Genomic DNA, 22,597 nt, shown 5'->3' with positions numbered 1-22,597 from the left:
GTATGTGATCATCGTTCGTGACGAGTACCACCTCCCTCCGATCGTTCACTAATATAAAATACTAGTAAGAGCAGTATACTAGTATGCGGTTCCGAATTCAGCATAGTACTAGTGTTCAATTATTACCAAATAAATATATTGTTTTATTGACGAAAGGATTAGATTGTATTTATGCTTGAGAAGTAAGCAATACATTTTATTTTTTATTTGTCGTTTTTAAACGGGTATCTGGCATATTTTAATGTCTGGACTGTTGCAAAAAGTCTAAAAGTAGAACGTTAGTTCAACAAACTAAAACAAAAAGGCTATAAGATTTTTATTATTTTTATTATTATTTTACTGATCACATAATTTAAACAGTTACTTTGAATACTGTGAATGATTATTTCTGTTTTTGGTGTTGCTTATATTAATGTTGATTAATCATAATAAACAAAGTTCTCGTTCTCGCGAGGCTTGGGACGAAGCACCGAGAGTTGCCCCTGTGCAGTGACGTCGAGCGTGTTCGTCAGAGGAGCACCTGTATCGGGGGGGAAAAAGAAACGAAAAAGAAATCCGCACAAGAAATCTCTCGCGTTGCCACCCCGCGACTCCCTCCGGATCAGAGCTGGAGTTTGTGCAGATCTCGTGCATTTGACTGGTGTCCTCTAATGCACGCGGAGCTCGCGCTTTTGTTTGCGTAGTTTTTGTGTTTGTTTATATCAAGCACTGAGATCGAGAGAGCAGCACAGAAGTTTCCACTCCTCCACAGGAATGTCCCAGAAGGAGAGACCGACTTTCTATCGACAGGAGCTCAATAAGACCATATGGGAGGTGCCGGAGCGCTACCAGAACTTGTCTCCCGTGGGTTCTGGAGCTTATGGATCCGTGTGGTAAATATCTATAACCTCACTGGATGTCGCGCGCAGCTCTTGCGTAACACGACCTGGCCGCTCGGGCCTCGCGCGATTGATCAGTGTGTGTTTCCAGGTCTGTTTGTTGAGAGTTATGATGCAGCAGTGCAAGTTGAGTGAGAACACGCTTTTTGCAAAAGGAAGGTCATGCACCAGCAAAGGGCACTCTTAATATCACTGCTGTGGAGGTTTGTGCTCTGCAGAAGTCACTGTTGGCTGTCAGATGGTAAATGTTCAGCGATTCGATATTGGAAATGTTGTTTGAGAATGTCCGGGGTTTAAAAGTGACAGCGCGTGCTAGATCACATTTCTGTGCTTATTACTTTGCATGAGTCACATGAGCAGGAAATGAAAATGGATTTAGGACACGGTCAGAATCGAGCGAGACGCTTGCTTAGGATGCGTTTTTATTCTTCATACGCGCGTGGAGCATTTTGGAACATTTTGTGATGCCAGATTTGCTGCGTGCTGGCCATGGGTTAATATAATAATAATAAATGCATAATGCATATTAGGGTTTTTATTGTTATTTTAACTATGGTGTAAAAAAAATAATAGGATAATAAAAGTTGTGAATATAAGCTATCACACTTCTTTTTTTTTTACATAGAAAAGTCAATAAATAAAATAAGCTGTAATAAAAAATCTTATTTTAAGTAAATAATATAAGTGAGCAATGCACACATTATAATAAAGTAATAAAATACGTTATTATTGTCTAATAAACCAATTATATATATATATATATATATATATATATATATATATATATATATATATATATATATATATATATATAAAAGTTAGTAATATATAAACAATAGTATAAAGTAATAATTTGTTGTTATTGTGTAAAAAGGCAATAAAATTAAAAACGTAATTAAAACTCATTTGTGGATATAACTTACTGAACATCTATGAAAAGAAAATCATAAAAATGCATAAAGATAATCTGTAATAAAATATAATTATTTTTAAAAAGTCATATAAATTAATAAAATACATATAAATCAGTTGAAAAAATTATATCAGCAATCTGTAAAACTACCTTATGAGAAAAACACAGGCTAAAAAGTTGATTGACCCGTTTGAGTCTGAGGACAGGTTTAGTGGATTGAAGTGAAGGACATGAGGATAGAATGATGTCACTACCTGCTCTGACTCATGATTCCAGCATTAAGTGATCTCCTCACCACTGCCCTTGGTTACTCATGCTTGTGAGGAGTCCTGCTAGAAAGAAACCTCTTCTAAATATTACATAATTTACTCGAAAGCTCTAGTGGTTTTCCTTCAAGACCTAGATCAAGTGGTGACCCAACGCCGTACCTGAGCTCTGCAGGAAATCCATGTCTGTGTGTGTTTGACTAATGCAAGGTTAAATGAGAGCAAAAAATGTTTGGCATGTGACTTGGGGCTTTCTGGAAGGAAAAGCCAGCATTTCTTTGCATGCTGTTGACATCAAGGATGAGCCACAGGCTTTGATTTGTCTGGAGGAGTGTCCGTTCCGGTCTCTTTCATTTTCTTGGACCGCCCCTAAAAATGTGGGTGGATCCTGTCCTAGCCAGAGCTATAAATAGAACTCCATTGTGTGTGTTCCCAGGACATTTCAGTCTGGTAAATCAAGCAGCTCAAGTGTGTTCACCGTCAATCATTCCTGCTCCTGCATGAAGCTGCAGCACTTTTGCCTTGTGTTTCTAGGCATACAGGAAGCACTCTGTCTGAATATAAACCCTGACGTGAGAAGTGTAGACTTGCTACAGGGCACTGCGTTATCTTCTGCCACACGTTTCAAGTGATATCTTCAGTTCAGTGAACTATACTCAGCAATTTGTGTTTCAGACAGACATTTAAACGTATATTTTTCTTTATTAAACAAGTAGTTAGCTCACCAAGCAAAACATGTAATGGAATCTGTATGTAACAGCACTCTTGCTCAAGATGTTCTGGAATCCACCCTGTTTTTGTTTTTCTTTCATTTCCCACCCGCTCCGAGTGATCCTAGAACAGGAGTAAATATAGATGCTTTCCAAAAATGAGCTTCAGTCAACTCTGCTGACACACTCTGGCCTGGACTGCTGCAAAAGACAAGTGGAATGACATAAACAGTGTTATATATTATATTTCCATTAATTTTTTCCATATCAATCACAACGTGATTACAAACTTACATTTGGAGCAAAAAGTATTTGAAAAGGGTTTAACTGAAAGAAACATTGTAATTAAATAAATCAAAACCCATAGATAAATATAAAACTATTGATTTTGATTTGAATAGAAATAACATTTTACAATTTTTATACAATATGCATATATAGACCTTATGTAGCTCCGCCCCTTTTCAGCACTGCACAGTTTTTTTCAGTTTTGCCTTCTGTTTGTATATCCACAGCATGAAAGTAGGATCATACGAATTTATTAGGGGTGCATGATAAATATCGGCCGATAATTAATGTGCATCTCGTCAGTACAGCTAGTTCTCTAATCAGCGGTAAATTCTTGATTAGAGAACCGGCTTTACTGACGTGATGCGCATTAATTATCGGATGATATTTGTTGAGCACCCCTAGAATTTATGAATGAAGCGGCGTTTTAAAATCTTCCCAGTCTGCTGACATTTGTTATGACATCGGCCTCGAACATTAGTGAAAAAGATGACTCTTGTTAACTCTACAATAACTAAGGCTACGTTTACACAACAACAATGTAGTCAAAAATGGAAATGTTTTTCCCTTGCGTTTTAAAAAAATTTCACGTATACACAACAACATTTTCAAAACAATTCATTTTTACACATATCTGCGAAAACGGCCAAAAATGCTTTATTGCATATGCCAGGCCAGTAGTTGGCGCTGTCACCTTGTTAGTAAACAGCACCTCTAGGAAGTGATGATTATATGATGTATATGATGCGTCTCTGCTGTTGGTTGTAATATTGGTGAAGTAATGCACACTTTGCTGAAGAAGTGTTAGCAAACTCTTGAGCAGCAACCACATTTCCATATACTCCACCATTGTTGTGTATGTTTGTTCGCGCTTGCCTTTAAAATCAACACGTACTGCGCATGTCTACATACCTAACACATACTACACACGCGCATGACGTCACCGTTTTCAAAGATTCCCGTTTTGGGTGTTTACACGGAAACGACAACGGTGGCGTTTTCAAAAACTTGCACTTTGAAACCCGTTTTCAGAAATGTGTTTTCAGTCCCCAAAATGCCGTTGTCTTGTAAACGAACAGGCAAAATGCATAAAAAGTTTCCCATTTTTAGCTGAAAATGTTATCGTGTAAATGGCCCCTAAATCCACTTCACCAGCTAATTACTCTTCAACAGTGACGCTATAGAGCTGCCGCAAAAACGAAAGTTCAAAGACAAAATTTGGGCGGAGCTAAAGAGTCCCGAGCACTTGGCCGCCTATTGGCAACAAAACACAGACATTTGATGGAGTTTTACTCACCACCTGCGGTTCCAACTCATGACCGGGATGTTTTATCGCTGGGACTGCTCCATCTTTCAGTATAAAACGATGTGCAAATCGCTCTTCGGGAGAAGTGCCCATACAAGGAATCTTTATGATGTCATGCTCGAAAAAACATTCCGAAACTTATTCGAACCCAGAAGGAGTGTATTTGGCACAGAAATGGTCATGTTAATTCATGAGAATTAGGGGTGGAAGATACAGCCTCAAAACTATATAATGATATTTCAAGAATATTTGCGATAATGATATATATGACGATATAGAAAAAAATATAGAACAACGTTTTATTGGTGATTGCAGCTGGCATGCAACAGCATTTATTAGTGCAAACAAAATGAAGGGCATTTTCCATCCTTTTCCAATGAACTACTGTCATCGATTATAGACTACCTAATTCGAGGTGTAAATCTATTGTCATATGGTGGCAGCAGCAGCATTATAATGCAATAGTAGTGACACAGTCACACAGCGTGAGTCAAATGTAGCCTTGGTAGTGTTTTCCCTGGAAATCTTAAAAGTATAGCATAACTCCTTAACAGTAATTAAGTAATTTAACCTTGTAACTCTTCAGGAGGCTGCACAATATTGTCACCTAATAAAATTTACCTAAAACTTTAAGTACAAATGTAAACAAGCAGCAGAAATCCAAACAAACCTGCTCTTGCTCTCAGACAGTGAATTAAGAGTGTGCTCTCATGATGCTTTGATGTCATACACCGATCAGTATTCGTAGCGCAGCTTGAACTCAGACACACCTTTTGGGTTTGTGGTGGTGGTGTTGTGCATGCTAGGGAATGTAAATGCGCCATACCAGGGCTCTAGAGTGCCACCAATCAGGTCACACATGTGACCTAATATCTCAATGGTGCCGGTGAAACCAGCCGTTCGAGGGGGAAAAAAAGTCTCCATGACTCTGAAAGTCACCCTGTGGTTCAACAACAGACACTAGAGCCCTGCATTTCAGCCCGAGCCTGACGGGCCCGACCTTTTTTTACATCCCTCATGCTGGGCTTCGGGATAATTTTCACGTCATAGTTCAGGCGCGGTCAGGGCCTCCCGCCTGTTTTAGGCGGGAGTCCTTACTTTTATAATTTAGACATCAATCTAAAATTGCCGCGCTGGTGGAAACAACGTGAGACCATGCTACCGCGACTGTCAAGAGCGGCTCGACGGTGTTTATTGTCCCGCCAGCAGCAGCGCAGATGAACAGTTCTCCGTTCAAATACACGCAATAAGCTAAAGCTTGCCGCAAAGCACCAGCAAAAGTAATTTCCATAAATAGTAAGGAGATATTTGAATTATTTACTAATAAACTAGTGTTTTCTGAATCTGTGTCGCAAGGATGAAGTTGCCGATCCTGACTCGCCATCTCCTCAGACGAGCATTAGAGAGAAGTACATCTTTATGGATTATGATTATAATGAAAGAGTTTTTGTTTTCGATTTGTTTTATTCCGTTAAGTAATCATTTAAAGCTTTCTATAGATATATTCATCATGTCTATGAGGCATGTTTCGGTTCATTTTTGTACTCCTGTTAAAGACGAGACGCAGAAAGCGCATCGTGTTTGTTTTCTTTATTTCATAAAAGCACAACGTTTTGTTGATATTGTGAGCGCACACAAATAAAAGACCCTTTGCAGTTACGAATGATGTATTACTCTTATGTTCAAAAATGACGGCGTATCTACTGAAAAAAATGCAAGTGATCACGCTGGCGTTTCCATGTCCTGAAGCGTCTCCGCATGAACTATTGGATATAGCGCACATTTATCTGGGTCTAACGTTTAAACATTGTTATATGCTTGAACTGTTTTATATCTAAAGATTTTATTTTAGGCAGGTCGTGATGATTTGAGAAGGCTAAATTGATCAAACATATGCTCACTGTCTAACGTTGGCCGCTTGGTCGTTACTTAAAAAAAAAAAATTAAAACTTATATTTAATAAACAAAAAATGCTCCAAACGTTTTTCTAAATTAACTTAATAAAAAAACGAAAAATAAAACCTTTGCTATTACATACAAAACTGAACTATTTTAATAGCTGAGACAGTAGTATAAGCTGTTTAGGGACTGTTTAGCTGTTCAAATCAGACACTAGAGCATCCCTTCATTCAGACAGTGGAAGATCTGATCAGAATCAGTGTAGAGTGGCCAAGTCTGGAAGATTTGATGCTAGAGAGAGTGTGGCCAGCTGGTTTAGCCAAGGCCAAAGATCAAGAAGGCCAAACTACAGGAGTTGGCCATCTGAGGGGCATGTGACTGCAATGGAGGATAGTCCATAAGACATTGAGCCATGAGATTTTCAGTTTGAAGCCCTTAAAACACATTTTTCTTGAGATGTTTTAAGTTTAAATTTCAGCTCAGTGAAGCACTTTAAGCACCAACACTTTTTCAGTAAGTTACCTTTCTTGTAGAATTGTGCTTCAAATAAAGAACTTAATGTTGACCAGATTGTTAGTTAATCATTTTCAAGTCAATGTTGCCTATATGGACAGCGATTTTATAAAAAAAAAAAAAAAAAAAAAAAAAAAAAAAAAAAGTTTGTGGTCGAAAATTAGGGTGCACCTAACTTTTGTGCTGGTGCACCTAAGAAAAAAAGTTAGGCGCACCAGTGCAACCAGTGCAGAAAGTTAGTCTAGAGCCCTGCTTACTTCATCGTGTCGCTATATCATTAATATCGCGGGATGACACTTTTTTTTATCATGGAAAAATGTATACTGGTGTTATCGTGGACGGTATGATATGGCACACCCCTAATGAGAATCCAACTCTTAAACATTGTTAATAACTCTGAATTTATGAAATAGCATTAGACGCCCCCTTTAAGTGTAGACACGGTGTTATGGAGAAAATGAATGGGATTTTTACTTCCAGAACAGACTGTTGCACTCTGTACTAAACATCATGTCTCCTGGCCAATCAAATTTGAGGACCATGTAGGTTACCACTATAATGCTGTTCATTTGACGTCGAAATCTGTTGAGATTGTTAGAGGTGTGTTTTGTGGGTGCAGCAGTGGGATTTCTAGTCTGTGAGATGCACAAACTTGTCATGAATTTCCAGGCTGTAAGTGTTTGCAAAAGTCCCACATTGTTCAGTTCTTGTTGTTTGACAGAATAGACGAGGAATCTGACGGAAGGCTCAGATTGCAGCGCTCTGGAAGTTTGGGGCTTTCTCTTGGAGTGGCTCGATCTAAGAGAAAATCCATCTGTAAAACACAGAGTCATTATTTGAGTGAGGTACAGAGGTGTTTGTCATCCGAGTGCATTTGTCAAGAACATGATGTACGATAGAATCAGCAGAGTGGAAGCACAGTCTGTCTGTTTCTTCTTCACTCATTTAATTAAAGCTGTTTGTGATGTATTGTGCGGGGCGGAGGGAACACAGCGACTGAGTGACTGACAAACTCATGGTGCTCTTCATTGGAAACCCCGTTGGCCTGCATCAGGCCTGTTTTGCTGGGGTTTGTTTTTCTTGCTCTGGCACAAGTTCTTCATGATCTAGGCGAGGTCGAACTGAAGGCACAACTCGTCTCCCTCGTCATTGTGTTGAAGGCACATTCCATATTCAGTGCAAAAATAGTCTCCCTCAGTTCAAGACAAAAGAAACAAAAATTGTTTACTGTAATGCACTTTGTCATGCTGCACCTCTGATGAGCTATGAATGCTCTTAGGCTGTTCATAGTTACCTTTAAGTTTGGTTAATATGGAGGAATAGCTTCTCTAAACACAATGTCCATTATGGGCTAGATCAGCGAGTCCCGGTTTGATAGAGATATGGGACTTTTCCTGTACACTGTGGTGGTTTCCCATGTTTCACAATCAGCACTGAGTCATTGGCTCAGCTCTCTGTGCTAGATCTTTCTTTTGGATTAAACCCAGCTTGCATGTGAAACACCAGTCCCGCGTGCAGCTGTCTGGTTTTTCAGCACTCTAACTGTACCTAATGTTCAGCCTGTTTATAATGATTGTTAGTAGATATCGCTCATAAACACCACACCCTTTAGCATCTGCAGTGGAGACCGTTCAACTATGCCAACTTCCCCGTCAAGCTAGTTTGAGTCACGCAGCGATTGTTATGTAAGGGAAGAGCAACATTTGCTCAAGACTGAACAGTAAAGCTGTACAGATCTTGACCTCACTTTTGGCACTGTGTGTCTTATCAATTCATTTGCATCACTAAAATTTGCATGTTTTTTTTTTTTTTTTTCAAGGGTGTGATAATACAATCAGTTCAGGCATGTGACAGTAAAAAATGAATAAATTATTTATTAATAATAATAATGATAAAAATAAATCAATCATATTAAATACATTTCATATAATACTTCAGTATTTTAAATTTTTTACTAAATATATAAATGTTTTTTAGATAGATTATATTGTTATGTTATTATCCTATATTATCGATATTCCTATATTAATCAGAATAGGGTTGTTAAAAGTACCGACTTTGGTACCATTCGGTACTGAAATTTAAGTACAGGAAATTTAATTATAGTCTCACGCTCTTCACCGAGCGCTCACATCAGAATATGATCACTTTCTGATTATATGAGCATGTTAATGGGCTGGGAGATATGGCCAAAATAATTATTGCGTTAAAATGTTGTCTAAAATGTGAAATACTACACAACTAATTCAAATATGTGGGCAAGCAGAACATCACATTTATGAATGAAAAGTGTGTGTGTGTGTGTGTGTGTGTGTGTAAGGAAATATTGTCAAAATCGTGATTCAAATCTAAATCACGATATTGATCAAAAAATTGTGATAGTATTTTTTTTTACATTTATAGCTACAAAGGGAAGTCTGTGTGATAGATACATTTTAGATACACACCACTTCTATTATGGTAATGGAGCATTTCATGCTTTTTAAACCATATAGTCCATTTCAAACGGTCTTACCATTTCAAACATAACCTTTTAGGAATGTCCTTATGTTTCCTTTAACAAAACGTTCCTACAGTACCATATTTCATAGGAATGCTTGTGAATCTTGGAGTAAACTCTCGGTTAATCTTGCAGTCTGCAACGTTGATCGAATCCATAACATGTTGTTCTTTTTTCTGCAGCTCCTCGTTAGACACTAAGACAGGCTTGAGGGTCGCAGTCAAGAAGCTGTCCCGGCCGTTCCAGTCCATCATCCACGCCAAGCGCACATACAGAGAACTGCGGCTCCTCAAACACATGAAACACGAGAATGTAAGAGATGTTTTCAGCTCTTTTTTTTCACCTACATATGCAATACAGATCCTCTTTTGACAGGCTTGCACTGTATTTCTGAAGTTCTCACAGAACCTGAACGTGTCTCTTTTCTTTTCCTCATAATCTGTGACTTCCTGTACTTCCTCTGTCATGACTATTAGAGCATCCTCACATCCTCTGCCAGCACAGATCCCAGTGGGAGATTCATCTGTGCGTTATGAAACTCTATTGATCGTTGTCTGTGAGCTAATGAGGGAAAGGGGAGAGTTTGTGCACTATTAGTGTATAATGCACTGCACTGCAGATCATAAATGCATAATGTACATGTTGTGCTTAATGTTTGGTATTTTTGTTTATTTTTTATTTTTTCATGATTATAGCCTTTTTAAATAGCTTTATGACAGATCTCTCTAATTCTGTTCAAAATGCCTCATTTTGTAAGGCCCTTTGATTTCTGCGATGCGGAAAAGCGTGCGGAATTCAGACGTTAAAATTGAATTTGCTGTATAACGTGGAAAGTCAAGGAATTTTACTAGTGTTTGTAAATATTATATGCGAAAAGACTATTTAAATATGAATCCTGCATGTTCTGCGTGTCTCCATGTGACTGAATGGCGCAGACATGTTTCGTTTGCTGCAAACAAAACATTTACCGCTTAGTTTGAGAAAAACACAAACAGAAACTAAGGTCTTCACGGAAACCTGCCAAAATAAAAGTTTAGTTTAACTTGAAAAAATTATGACAAATATATTATATATAATATAATCTCAATGATGATAATAATAATAATACAATTATTATTATTAAAACATCTTTAAGGAATAATCAGTAAACCAATACAGGGTTTTTCTTGGCTTAAAATGAGGCGGAGGTGATCATCCTGATCATGTGCACACAATGTACCCACCCTTTAACTGGCTGAAACAAACACTTTTTTACACGCAACATATTCTAGTTTAACTCAAATGAAATCATAAAATACTCATGAAGTGACTCTCAGAGCAGTTCTGGAGATGTTGTTTGTGTATTTATGACAGATGCTGAAATCACCGTGAGCGTTGCGCGCGCTTCAGTGTGTGTGCAGTAAACAGAACCACTTGTCATTCATTCATACAGAGATATGATCGCGTAATATGAGTTATGCTCATCAGATCGTGTAAATCAGTGGAAAATTTATAGAAATGATGATTGTGTGTTAAGAAATATCAAGTAAACTTGTATAAAAATATTAGTATTTTTTCTAAAGCTCTAATGTAAGCAATTCAGTAATGCTTTCATGTGACTGCCTGCCTGAGTTTTGTCGACAACCAGAGGCGGCACAAAATTTGGCGGAGGCGGCCACCTCATAATTCTCTATGCAGGAAAAACCCTGCTATAAACAGTAAACCTCTGTTGGTTAGCACTTTGTTTGCCAAAATAAATTTCATTTCAATTTAAAATGTCATTATAAATGAATGTTTTATGCCATTTTATTACCAGAAAAAAAAAATCACAGGATCCTTAATATGTATTTTTTTTTTTAAACTTTTATTAAATTGTCATTAAATTGTATAAATGTCATGATTTCAATTAACAAAAAGGAATCTGATAGGAATAAAAAGGATTTCATAAGGGCCCTATTTATGGACAAACTCGATGTGAGGTTCTGTAAGGACAGAAGTGCATTTAAGAGCTGTGTGTTGTGTTTTTCAGCAGGCATACATGTGGTATGTGCGGATGATCTTATTTGCCTGATGTTGGCAAGACACTCAACGTGCTTTTGCATAGAAAAAAACGCCTTTTTGCCTTCTGGCCAGAGTCCACGAATCTTTGCAGTGTCTGTTTGAGCGTGGGTGAAACTCTACGCTGGATCACAGCCACCTACTCGCTCTCTGTTTCTCCCTCCCTCCATTTTTCCACATGCACATGCATTCATGTTCCCTGGTGTTGTCTGTCTGTCTTACAGATGTTAATGTTTATTAGACGCCCGAATCCCTGAACAGATCGGCCCTTCAGACATCAGTCACCCTTTTTCATTTTGTGAACTGTGACAGCTGACAGGCAGCATCCATGCAGGACCGTAGTAAACACTAGCTGTACTCAGCAGTGTAATATGAGCAAAACACAGCCCTCTGATGAAATGTTGCAGCAAAGGGATGTCATAGGTATGGCTTTTGTGTGATGATGAATTTGTGACAGCATATCTAAGCTGCACATTTCTGCATAGCAGAAGAAGCTGCAAGGAGAGTTTTGGGACTTTGCCTATTTTTGCTGTGCGTGGTGTGCTGGACACATTTGAAAAAGAAATAAATTAGTGCTGTCAGCCGATTAAAAAATAAACAAATTAATTCCACATTGTTCCATAATTAATTGCGTATTTATATAATAATGTATGTTATAATTTCACATTGAATCTCCAAATCAATGTAAAAACAACATAAAATGGTATATTTCAATTATGTGTTTAATGGCATCTTTTTACTAAGTAGCCTATTATTATGAAGGCCAGTATTATTGATACCTATGCTGGCTACTGATGTTTCTATCAAATGCATTTTCCCTCAATTTTAGCCATTAATTATAGTCATTCAGTGTTACAGTATAATTTAAAGCCTTTAATTTGAACTTTTAACTTGATATTTTTTCATGTGTTGAACTGAGATAAATAAATAAATAATTGCACAGTTAATGTTAATTTTGACAGCTCTAATATGAACCTATATATCAGCACTATCTTTTGCAATATGAACTTAAATACTCAAGCAAACTACCTGCCCAGTTATTTAACAAAAGACTCTTCCACATGCAGTGACAGGCACACTAAAAACACTTTCTTAGTAAATCTGACTGAATCCTGATGATGTAAGTAGTTTATTGTGACACTGGAGATTTGGGCTCCGTTCCATGTGGATTATTATCAAAAGTCAGAAGACAGAAAGAGCTTTATTGCCAAGTATGTTTGCACACACAAGGAATTTGTTTTGGTGACAGAAGCTTCCAATACACTGAGACAACAACAGCAACAACACATAGATGATAAAAATTAAGATATGTGAATATAATAAAATACATAAAATACACATATGTATATATAAATAAACAAAAATAGACAAAATTGTATGTGCAGGTGTGCTATAGATGGAATAGAATAGAGTATGATGTAGGGATGGACTAAGGTGGTATCAAATAAATATAAGTGGTATTGCACATTTTTTTTGCACAATGGGGAGAGCATTTAACTGCTCATGAGCTAGATTGCCTGGGGAAAGAAACTTTTTTTCTTCCTGGATGTACTGGTGTTCGGTGCTCTGTAGCGCTGACCAGACGGCAAAAGTTGGAGGAGAAGATGGCTTGGATGTGAGGGATCCAGAGTGATTTTCTGAGCCCTTTTCCTCACTCTGGATATATACAGTTCTTGAAGGGTGGGCAGGGGAGGATGAGGCCGATGCCTGTAGTGTCGTCTGCAAACTTCAGGTGCTTGGCAGCGGGATCTTTAGAGGTGCACTCATTGGTGTACATGGAGAAGAGCAGCGGGGAGAGGACGCAACCCTGAGGTGCGCCAGTGCTGGTGGTGTGGCTGTTTGACATGAATTTCCCCAGTTTCACTAGCTGTTGCCTATCTGTCAGAAAGCTGATGATACATTGGCAGACAGAGCTAGGAAAAAAGAGCTGGGTTAGTTTGGTCTGGAGGAGTGTTGGGATGATGGTGTTGAAGGCCGAACTGAAATCCACAAACAGGATCCTTGCATGAGTTCCTGGTCTGTCCAGATGTTGCAGGTTGAAGTGCAGTCCGAGGTTCACCGCATCATCCATGAACCTGTTTGCTTGATGACCAAACTGCAGAGGGTCCAGCAAGGGTCCAGTGATGTCCTTCAGATAAGACAACAGCAGTCTTTCAAACGACTTCATGACCACAGATGTTAGGGCAACAGGCCTATAGTCATTAAAGGGGTCATATGACGTTGCTAAAAAGAACATTATTTTGTGTATTTGGTGTAATGCAATGTGTTTATGCAGTTTAAGGTTAAAAAAACACATTATTTTCCTATTTCTGTGTCCCGCCTTTCTTAAAACTTGTCGATTTTTACAAAGCTCATCGTTCTGAAAAGCGAGGTGTATGCTGATTGGCCAGCTATCCAGTGCATTGTGATTGGCCGAATTCCTCAAGCGAGTGATGGAAATGTTACGTCCCTTACCATACTGTGATGCTGTGTCCCACCGTGATGAGAGAAAAACCAGTAAACCCCATTATAAATGAGGCATTTGTTTCATCCAGCGGGGACATAATTACTGATTATACTGTCTTTTACACGTTGCATTGCGTATCATGCTGTGTAAACATAAAACCATGTCTACATTTGTGATCTGAGAAACAACAAGCCTACTCTACACTGCTCAAAACTCGCGTTTGAATCATCAGTGGCAGATGTGGGGGTGTGTTAGAACGAGCCGTTTTAGGGGTGTGGTTGACTCTTAAATTTTATAAAGAATATATCTTTGGATTTGAGACTTTAGTCTTTGCAACTTTACAGATCTTCTTTATGCACCAAGAGCTTGTAATACTCTAAACAGAAAGGAAAATTTGAAATTGCATCATATGACCCCTTTAAGTGCTGAGATTTTGGATTTCTTTGGGATGGGAATGATGGTGGAGCGTTTGAAGTAGGAAGGGACTTCGTACACGTCTCCAGTGATCTGTTGAAGATCTGTGAAAAGATGTGGGGTGGGCTGCTGAAGGTGTTAAGGGTTGTGTAGAGAGTTGGTCAGGGCGGGTGTGGGGTGTGAGACGGGGAGTTTCAGATCTACAGTAAAACTCATTCAGGCCTTCAGCAAGTTGTTGATTCGCCTCAGTGCTGGGGTTTCAGCGCCTTGTAGTTTGTAATGTGTTTCAGGCCTTTCACACTGAAGCAGGGTCGTTTGCTGAAAAGTGGTTTTCTAGCTTTTTAGCATATCTCCTCTCAGTCACACTGATCTCCTTATTCAGTGTGTTCCTGGCCTGATTGTGCAAGACTCTGTAACCACTCCTGTTGCCATCCTCTTTGGCCTGGCGAAGCTGTCTTTAGTGTGCTGTGAACCATGGCTTATCATTGCTGTATGTTAAATGAGTCATGGTAGGAATGCACATATCATCACAGAAACTGATACATGATGTTACATTATCTGTGAGTTCATCTAGATCAGTGGCTGCAGCTTCAAAAACACTCCAATCAGTGCAGTCGAAACAGGCTTGTAATGCCCGCTCTGTTTCATTGGTCCATGTCTTTACAGTCCTTACTACAGGCTGAGCAGATTTAAGAAGATTTGCCTGTATGTTGGAAAAAGATGAACCAGGCAGTGGTCAGAGAGTCCTAAAGCTGCTCTAGATGGAGCGATATGTATCCTTTATTGTGGTGTAACAGTGGTCCAAAATATTTTTGTAAAATATTATTTTTTATCAGATAAATGCAGCCTTGGAGAATAAAATGAGACGACTTTATAAAAAAAAGCTTACCCAAAACTTTTGCACGGAAGTGTAATCAGTAATTGCTGATCTGCCAAAACACTGTCTGTCAGCCAAGGTTAGCCAAAGTTTACAAGCATTAATGTGGGCAGAAGTGCATCAACAGTTTAACCAGTATGTAACGCGCCCACTCCTCCTCTTGCAGTGAGATAGAGATAAAGGTGATGCCCACACAAAATCTAAATGAGAGTTTCACAGAGGATGCAACACATCTCACTCTGTGCGCCGTTTCCTCTGAGAGGAACCGCAGTGGACCGCTTGCTTATCAACATCAAGAAAACAGCAGCACTCTGCAATGAGATACTTTTATAGATTTCATTAATAGTTCGGATTCGGAATGTTCCAAGCCAGTGTTAATTTTGGCAGGCATTTTTGATTAAGTGTTAGTCTTTATCTTGAGACGAAAATGCTTAATAGTCTTAGTCACATTTTAGTCATTTAGGTCTTTCATAGTTTTAGTCTAGTTTTAGTCGACGAAAAGTCATTGCATTTTTGTAAACTTTTAGTCATTACTTTTAGTCAATAGTTTTAGCCAAACTGTAGTTACCAAAATTTATTTTGGTAGCTATTTTATATGTAGTCTTTAAACTAAAATAATCATAAATTTTTCCTTTATACCAAATCAATTAAGCTTATGAGAAATTTGAATCAAGGAATGAATTTGGAAAAACTAAATTATGAGAATTTTCATTTTTGGGTGAACTGTCCCTTTAACAGTAGTGAAAAAGGAGCAACTTATAAAAATATTATTATTATATATAATTTATTTATTTTTTTTAAGAAGCACAATAAGACAAATACAATAGAGATACAAATTAAACAAATTTTTCAGATACAGTAGGTTTTACTTAACATGTATATATTTATTTAACATCTTTTGTTTGTTAACATTAATGACAGATAGGTATTTAATTTGGAATGCTGTCCTTTTAAGACTGAAGGCATGCATGAAATACTGACACACGTTCAGTTTTCACCCACCTGTTCACGTTCACTTAATCCATAACCTACTGTATTTACATGAGATACTCTACACGATAAACATTTGGACTGCTGTGTGTGTATTTGAGCGCTGAGAACTGATTGCGCGCTGTATATGAGAACTGAGGAAGTGGAGCGTGTGCGCGTGAGAGATAGTGAGAGAACACTTCTATCAGCACGATTCCACCTATCCTGCCTTCACTAACTTTCAGTTAATCGACAACGAATTGTGACTCCCGGGAAAAACGGGACGTCTGGTTACCTTATCGCTACCCCTTCGGGTGCTGAGGCCATTGTTTCAGATCGCTGGTTCGCGTTTTATTAGCCTATCCATCCATTGGGGCTGCTATACTGACTAGATATGCAAACGCCCCTTATCCGATCGCAATCCAATGACAGGGACGCACATTTTGAAGGACAAAAGCCTATAGGATGCATTTTGAATATAATGTTATTCCTCAAAATAACATTATAGTCCAGTCTCGTCTAGTTAACGAAGACGCGACATAAACTTCGTCATAATTTCGTCGTCAGATATTATTTTTAGCTCGTCAACGTCTCATCTTAGTCACAGAAAAAATTTTTGTTAACGAATATTTTTCGTCGTCGTCTTCGTTAACGAAATTAACACTGTTCCAAGCCAATCTCAGGGCCGATTAAGGGGTTTTTTTTTTTTTTTACTGATCGGTATCTAATATCCTAATCCCGCTTCTGTGTTTAACGTATGTGAGGAGGGCTTTTGTAAACATTCACTTGAAAGTGATTTATTTGCAGTTTACTCTTATCTGCCATCAGACTATCTGAGATGTCGTTGTCATAATGCATTGCTATGGGTTGTGTCTTGCTTCGAACTTGACTGGCACACTGGCTTTCTGGCATTCGCGAGCTTCATGCTTTCTAAACTTTTCTCCACTTTTATATATTTAATTACTGTAGTAATTGTTATTTTTATATTTCATGTTAAATAGATATATTTAGAGATTACAAATATATTATTTTTTACATTTGAGCCTCTGTCCCTGAGAAACTCCCTGCACATCCCTGTATAAATTGGATTGATTTTAATAACTTTTTTAGTTCATGTTTCACAATTCTTAGAAAAAGTCAGAACTGCAAGATGTAAACTTGCAATTGGTAGAAAAAAGTCAGAATTGTGAGATAAAAAGTTGCAGTTACTTTGCTTTATTTATTTTTTATTCAGTGCCGAAAATGGGCTTCCATAATTTCAAGTAACAAAAAGTAATTTTTTTTTGGTTTATTTTTTAGTGAACTAAAATAACTGTGGTGCACACTCAAGAAATTGAAAAAAAAAAAAACAGTTTAGACTTTAAATGATTTGACCTTGATATTATAATGCTGTCATGTTTCAGACTAATTTTCTTTGACTCTTGTCTTTGTTGCAGGTAATTGGTCTACTAGATGTTTTCACGCCCGCTACCTGTCTAGCAGGATTCGATGACGTGTGAGTATTTGGTTCATTTCTAGAAAGTGGTCTGACTTAAGTTCTTCCTGGGCTCTTCAGATTGTCAACTTATCTGACTTCATCCCTGCATCCAGAATGCTCTTCTAGGAAATGTTGTTCTAAAAGGTTGCATGATGTATTATGGGTTGCAGGTCTATGGTTTCTGAGCCATACTGAGAAACAGAGTAACAGCTGATATGTATTGGCACACTCCAGTAATTACTCTGGCGTAGCTGCCACACCTCAGTAACGTGCTGTAATTATTCATTGTGTAGGAGTCTCCATGGCACAACCCTGCATTACTCAATAAAATCTTAATTAGACATGTGTGCCCACTGTGTGGTGCAGGACCGGTTAAACCCAGTTACGTTCAAGTGCTTTGCATCCAGCTGTCAGTGCAATAATCGAAAAGCAGCACCTGTCAAGTTCTGCTCTGGGAGGAGTGAGGAACATCGTGGCAGCACACGTGTTGGGAATATCCGTAGTTACCATGGCAACACGGATTCATCCGCTCAACATAATTTCCTCATAGGCACATGTGCAATAACCTGCAAAATGTAATTGTCTTATAATATAACTGCCTCTTAAAACAATTAACACATACCAAAGAGAATAATAGCACATTCAGGGAGTTATAGCTAAAAATTTGTTGCCTTGGCAATTGTTTCATATGAGCTGTTGCAGTTATGAATAATAATTACAATTAACTCTTTTGTACATGTTACTTTCATTGTAAGCTTAATGCACATATATACCTCCAGAAGAAGTCTTTGCAAACCTGGGGTAGAATATATAATGATGAATTACCATTAGTAAATAATATAATGACTATAATTTTTAATACAATAATAATACAATACAATATTATTATTGTAAATATTAAAAAAAAAAAAATTCTTAACTTAAGTATAATTTTTGGAGTTCAACCTGAATTTTATATGATCATGTAGTATAACTGTTATGTGTTATTTTTGTTGTGAATGTAAGAATGTAATGTACATTTCTTAAATTCTTCAATATCACATATCATTTTATGGTGGTCTGTCTTCTAAAAAAAAAATATACCGTATTATATTATACTAAAATTTTGTGTTTGCAATGTTTTAAGCTATGTTTTTAAAGCTCTCAACAATATCTGCAGTTAAATTGAATAATTGCAATCATTGCAATTGTGCACTTGTACTGTATTGGACCATTGGTTGTTATAAACTTCATAATAAGAGGTTATAAATAGGATTCCAATCAGAAAATCAGCCAAAGAACTATCTTTTCAGAGCTGAGTTAATCATGCTCTGTGGCTGCTCAGAAATGTGTAAAGATGTATAGCAGCATTAAACTATGCCACTTGTAATTGTGCATCATTGAACAGTCTGTGTAAAGACACCTGAATGCCGCATTGTAGAGTACATTTGGCAGTGGTTTACGAATGCAAAGTGAAATTTTGAAACATGACTACCCTTGACTACTAACCACACAGTCAGGTTTGAACAGTGTGAAACATGGACGATTCTGGGTGTGACACCCGCTTTTACTCGGTGCATGTCCAATCTAAAATCTGAGTCATTGACGCAAAACTGCTTTCATACAGATCCATCGTAGCTAATAAACATAAAAGTCCCATTTTAATTTCATGGGTTCTTTAAGGACTGCTCTCATGCACTGTCCAAATGTTGAGCCCAGTCTCAGTATAGTTCATTTAATTCGGGTGAGAGCCGTTTGAGGTCACGCCTGGTGGGAGCGACGCACAGAGTTTCCCAGGAACAACAGCTCCAGTGTGAGTTGTGTTCGGCTGCAGAGAGACTGGAAACAGGAGCTGGAATTTCTACACACAAGCACTGCAGTATGCATGGAAACTTGAGCTAAGAATACTATTATACTGCTATAAATACCCCGGCCCCAAAATCTCATGGAGAATGAGTAGGGGAGCAGAGCCCGGGGCAAGAGGGAGGAGTATGTTTGGCAAGAGATATTTCTGAACTGCATGTATCCATATACTTGAGTATCTACTATGCAAACCTCTATGACGAAGTGCTCCAGGCGCATTCCACTGTTCCCATCTGTGCTCCTACAAGCTGATTGGTTGTGCTGGATGTCAATCAGGACTAGTGATCCAGTGAAATGACCAGAATTAAAAATTTAGACCAGAATTTTAAGTTTTCATTTAGCCAAAAACCAAAAAAATTAGGTTAATTATCAACTCTCTCTCTCAAAAAAAGTTGTATTTAAACATTTATATTGCACATTAAACAGTTTTTTTAGATCAGCTTTTTAATGATATAATGTACTGATGCACCAAGAATTCAGCAACCAAAAATTTTGCAGGGCTGAAATCAGAAAAATAATAACCCCCCCCCCAAAAAAAAATGACGTATCATGTCTCATGTTATTATTCAATCAGTGTTTCAACTACAGAAAGACGTAAATAAAACAGCTTGTCACATGACGTTACTTTTACCTCAGGAAAGCCATTCAGTGACTTTAAAAACAACAGTGAATTGAGACAAAAAAATCACTCTTGAGAGAAGCATTTTGTTAAATATTTGCAATATATTACATATTCGGTATATTTTTACTTAACGTGTTGTCTTCATTATAATGTATGTTTGAATAAATCTAAGTTTAATAAATAAAAGTTTTTATTACAGCAAATTTTAACAACAAATTGGAGAAGAAAATTGACATAAAACCGCCTTAAGTGCAATTTCAATGTTTGTACAACTCTGTGTTGATTATAAAGTTTGGTTTTCAGTTTTCAGTGAAGTGCATCCTGAATTTTCAGGTTTGGAGCAGAGTTTTCAATTTCGGTGCGTCACTGTTTTAATGGACATTGAATGGCTTTCCTGAGGTAAATATAATATTATGTGACACTGTTTACAAGCTGTTTTATCGTCATCTTTTCACAATTAAAAAACACTGATTGAGCAATTACATGAGACGTGATCAGAAGGTTGTACTGTATCTTTGAGTCACATACCCTCTGAAGTTCATTCATGTTTATTTAGTGCTGTAACTAGTAGTAAAAAGGAAGAGATGATCGGTTCACATGCCGCTTGAACCGAGGCAACTACACCAGTTTTTCACGCCACATTTAGTGTTTTTCTTTTACTCTTTGGGTGCTGATTTGTATTTTTAAGTTACTGCTGTACTAATTGTACACTAACCAGTTGTGTGGTTATAATTATTGCTTGAGTATAAATTCTGTTGTCCTTCAAAGCTTTAGTGTACTTCTTAAAAAGTTCATTCAGGGTAACAGTAAAGCTTCCATCTGCGAAGTTGATGTGTCATGATGACTTTGTTTAACAGGTATCTGGTGACGCACCTCATGGGAGCAGACCTCAACAATATCGTCAAGTGCCAGAAGCTGACAGATGATCACGTCCAGTTCCTCATTTATCAGATCCTACGAGGATTGAAGGTTAGGCCCCGCCCACTGTTTTCACTTTTACCTTGTTGTAATTGCTCAATGTAGTGGGAGCTTAAAGGAATATTTATACATATATACTGAAAGCGTGCATTTAGATCTGCCTCCATCCAATCAACAACCGATGGACAGTAGGGTGTGCACAAATAGTCGAATATTCGATCTGTAATTATTATTCGATAAATAAATCCGATATTTGGATTTTATGTGTTGCTTTGCTGGCGTAGCGTTGTTGTAGAACATTGTTTTGTAGAATGACTAATCGTAAGCTTGTTCAGAAATAGTGACAAAAACGTAATTGTTAAAAAAATAACGTCTTCCTCGTTAAACGTCATTTAAATAAACAAATAATCTAATATTAATTTTTAACAAGCCCAAATATTCGAATACAATATTTTTGAAAAATGCCCATCCCTAATGGACAGAACCACGTTCCTACCCTACTGTTTTTACATTTTCATTAATCTGTTTCACTCAGATGTACTGTACTTCACTAAACAGGAGAAAAGTTCTGTCGCTTCTTCCGCTGCATCGTGACTTTGTTTTTCCCTTTAACGCTGCTCTTCATCATTCACTGCACAATAGCTATAATTCACTCTCTCTGATGTTCATTTAAAAGATAATTATGTCGTGTTCATAGTACTTAGGAGAATGAACTAGAGTATGAAGGACGGTTTTGGTGTAATGTGTGCATCACTTTAGCCTGCATGTAATTGGTTCTCATTGATCTCTGTATTTGACTGAAGTGAGTTCATCTGTCTTTCTCTCTGCAGTATATTCACTCAGCAGACATCATCCACAGAGTGAGTAGACCACACTTTCTGTTCATTCCTTCATTTATTTATGAGCAATGTGAGGTTATTACATTTTAAATAGTCTCTGGTGTTGTTTTACAGTCATTCTGGAAGCTAAAACGTTTTTTATTTTATTTTCCAGGTATTTTATTAAATATTAAAGGTTATTGACATTATATAATTAATAAAATATTTGGGGAAAACTACAGACCTGCTTTATAAATTCACAAATGTACTCACCCTCAGGTCATCCAAGTTGTAGATGAGTTAGTTTCTTCATGGAAACAGATTTGGAGAAATGTAGCATTACCTCACTTGCTCAGCAATGGATGCTCTGCAGTGAATGGGTGCCGTCAGAATGAGAGTCCAAACAGCTGATAAAAACACCACAAACATCCACAAGTAATCCACACCACTCCAGTCCATCAATTAATGACTTGTGAAGCCAGGAGCTGCCAAAATACCAGTCCATAATCCATAATAATGCTTCCTCCAGTGAAAAAGTCCATCTCCTTTTGTCCTCTCACATCAAAATCCACTGACACTCTTTTGGATTGTTTTTGCATGTAAACGATGCTTGATCTGTGCAGATGTTCTCCTGATTCAGACCAGTTGAGTTTTTCACTGGAGAAAGCAATTTTATAAATAGAGGACTTGCAAACACAGATTTTCACTTCACAAGATGTTAACTGATGGACTGGAGTGGTGTGGGCTACTTGAGGATTATTGTGATGTTTTTATCAGCTGTTTGGACACCCATTCACTGCAGAGGATCCATTGGTGAACAAGTGATGTAATGCTACATTTCTCCAAATCTGATCCAATAAATAAACAAACTCGTCTACATCTTGGATGAGTAAATGTTCAGCAA

At 37.6% G+C, this 22,597-nt stretch overlaps 1 protein-coding gene across 2 annotated transcripts in view; it reads left to right on the top strand.

Moving 5' to 3' along the window:
• Positions 1-480: 480 nt before the first annotated feature.
• LOC109098337 (mitogen-activated protein kinase 14B-like) overlaps positions 481-22,597 on the top strand; it is a 34,430-nt gene continuing 12,313 nt past the window's right edge. For both annotated transcript variants that reach the window (XM_042766030.1, XM_042766031.1), the window contains exons 1-5: positions 481-872; positions 9,456-9,585; positions 17,453-17,511; positions 20,815-20,926; positions 21,706-21,735. In XM_042766030.1, coding sequence (XP_042621964.1) covers positions 754-872; positions 9,456-9,585; positions 17,453-17,511; positions 20,815-20,926; positions 21,706-21,735 — 450 coding nt within the window. In that variant the 5' untranslated portion in view covers positions 481-753. The remainder of the gene's footprint in view (positions 873-9,455; positions 9,586-17,452; positions 17,512-20,814; positions 20,927-21,705; positions 21,736-22,597) is intronic.

Source organism: Cyprinus carpio, chromosome A11 (genome assembly GCF_018340385.1).
Source record: "Cyprinus carpio isolate SPL01 chromosome A11, ASM1834038v1, whole genome shotgun sequence".
NCBI classification, from domain to species: domain Eukaryota; kingdom Metazoa; phylum Chordata; class Actinopteri; order Cypriniformes; family Cyprinidae; genus Cyprinus; species Cyprinus carpio.
This window is presented reverse-complemented; position numbering and strand designations above follow the sequence as displayed.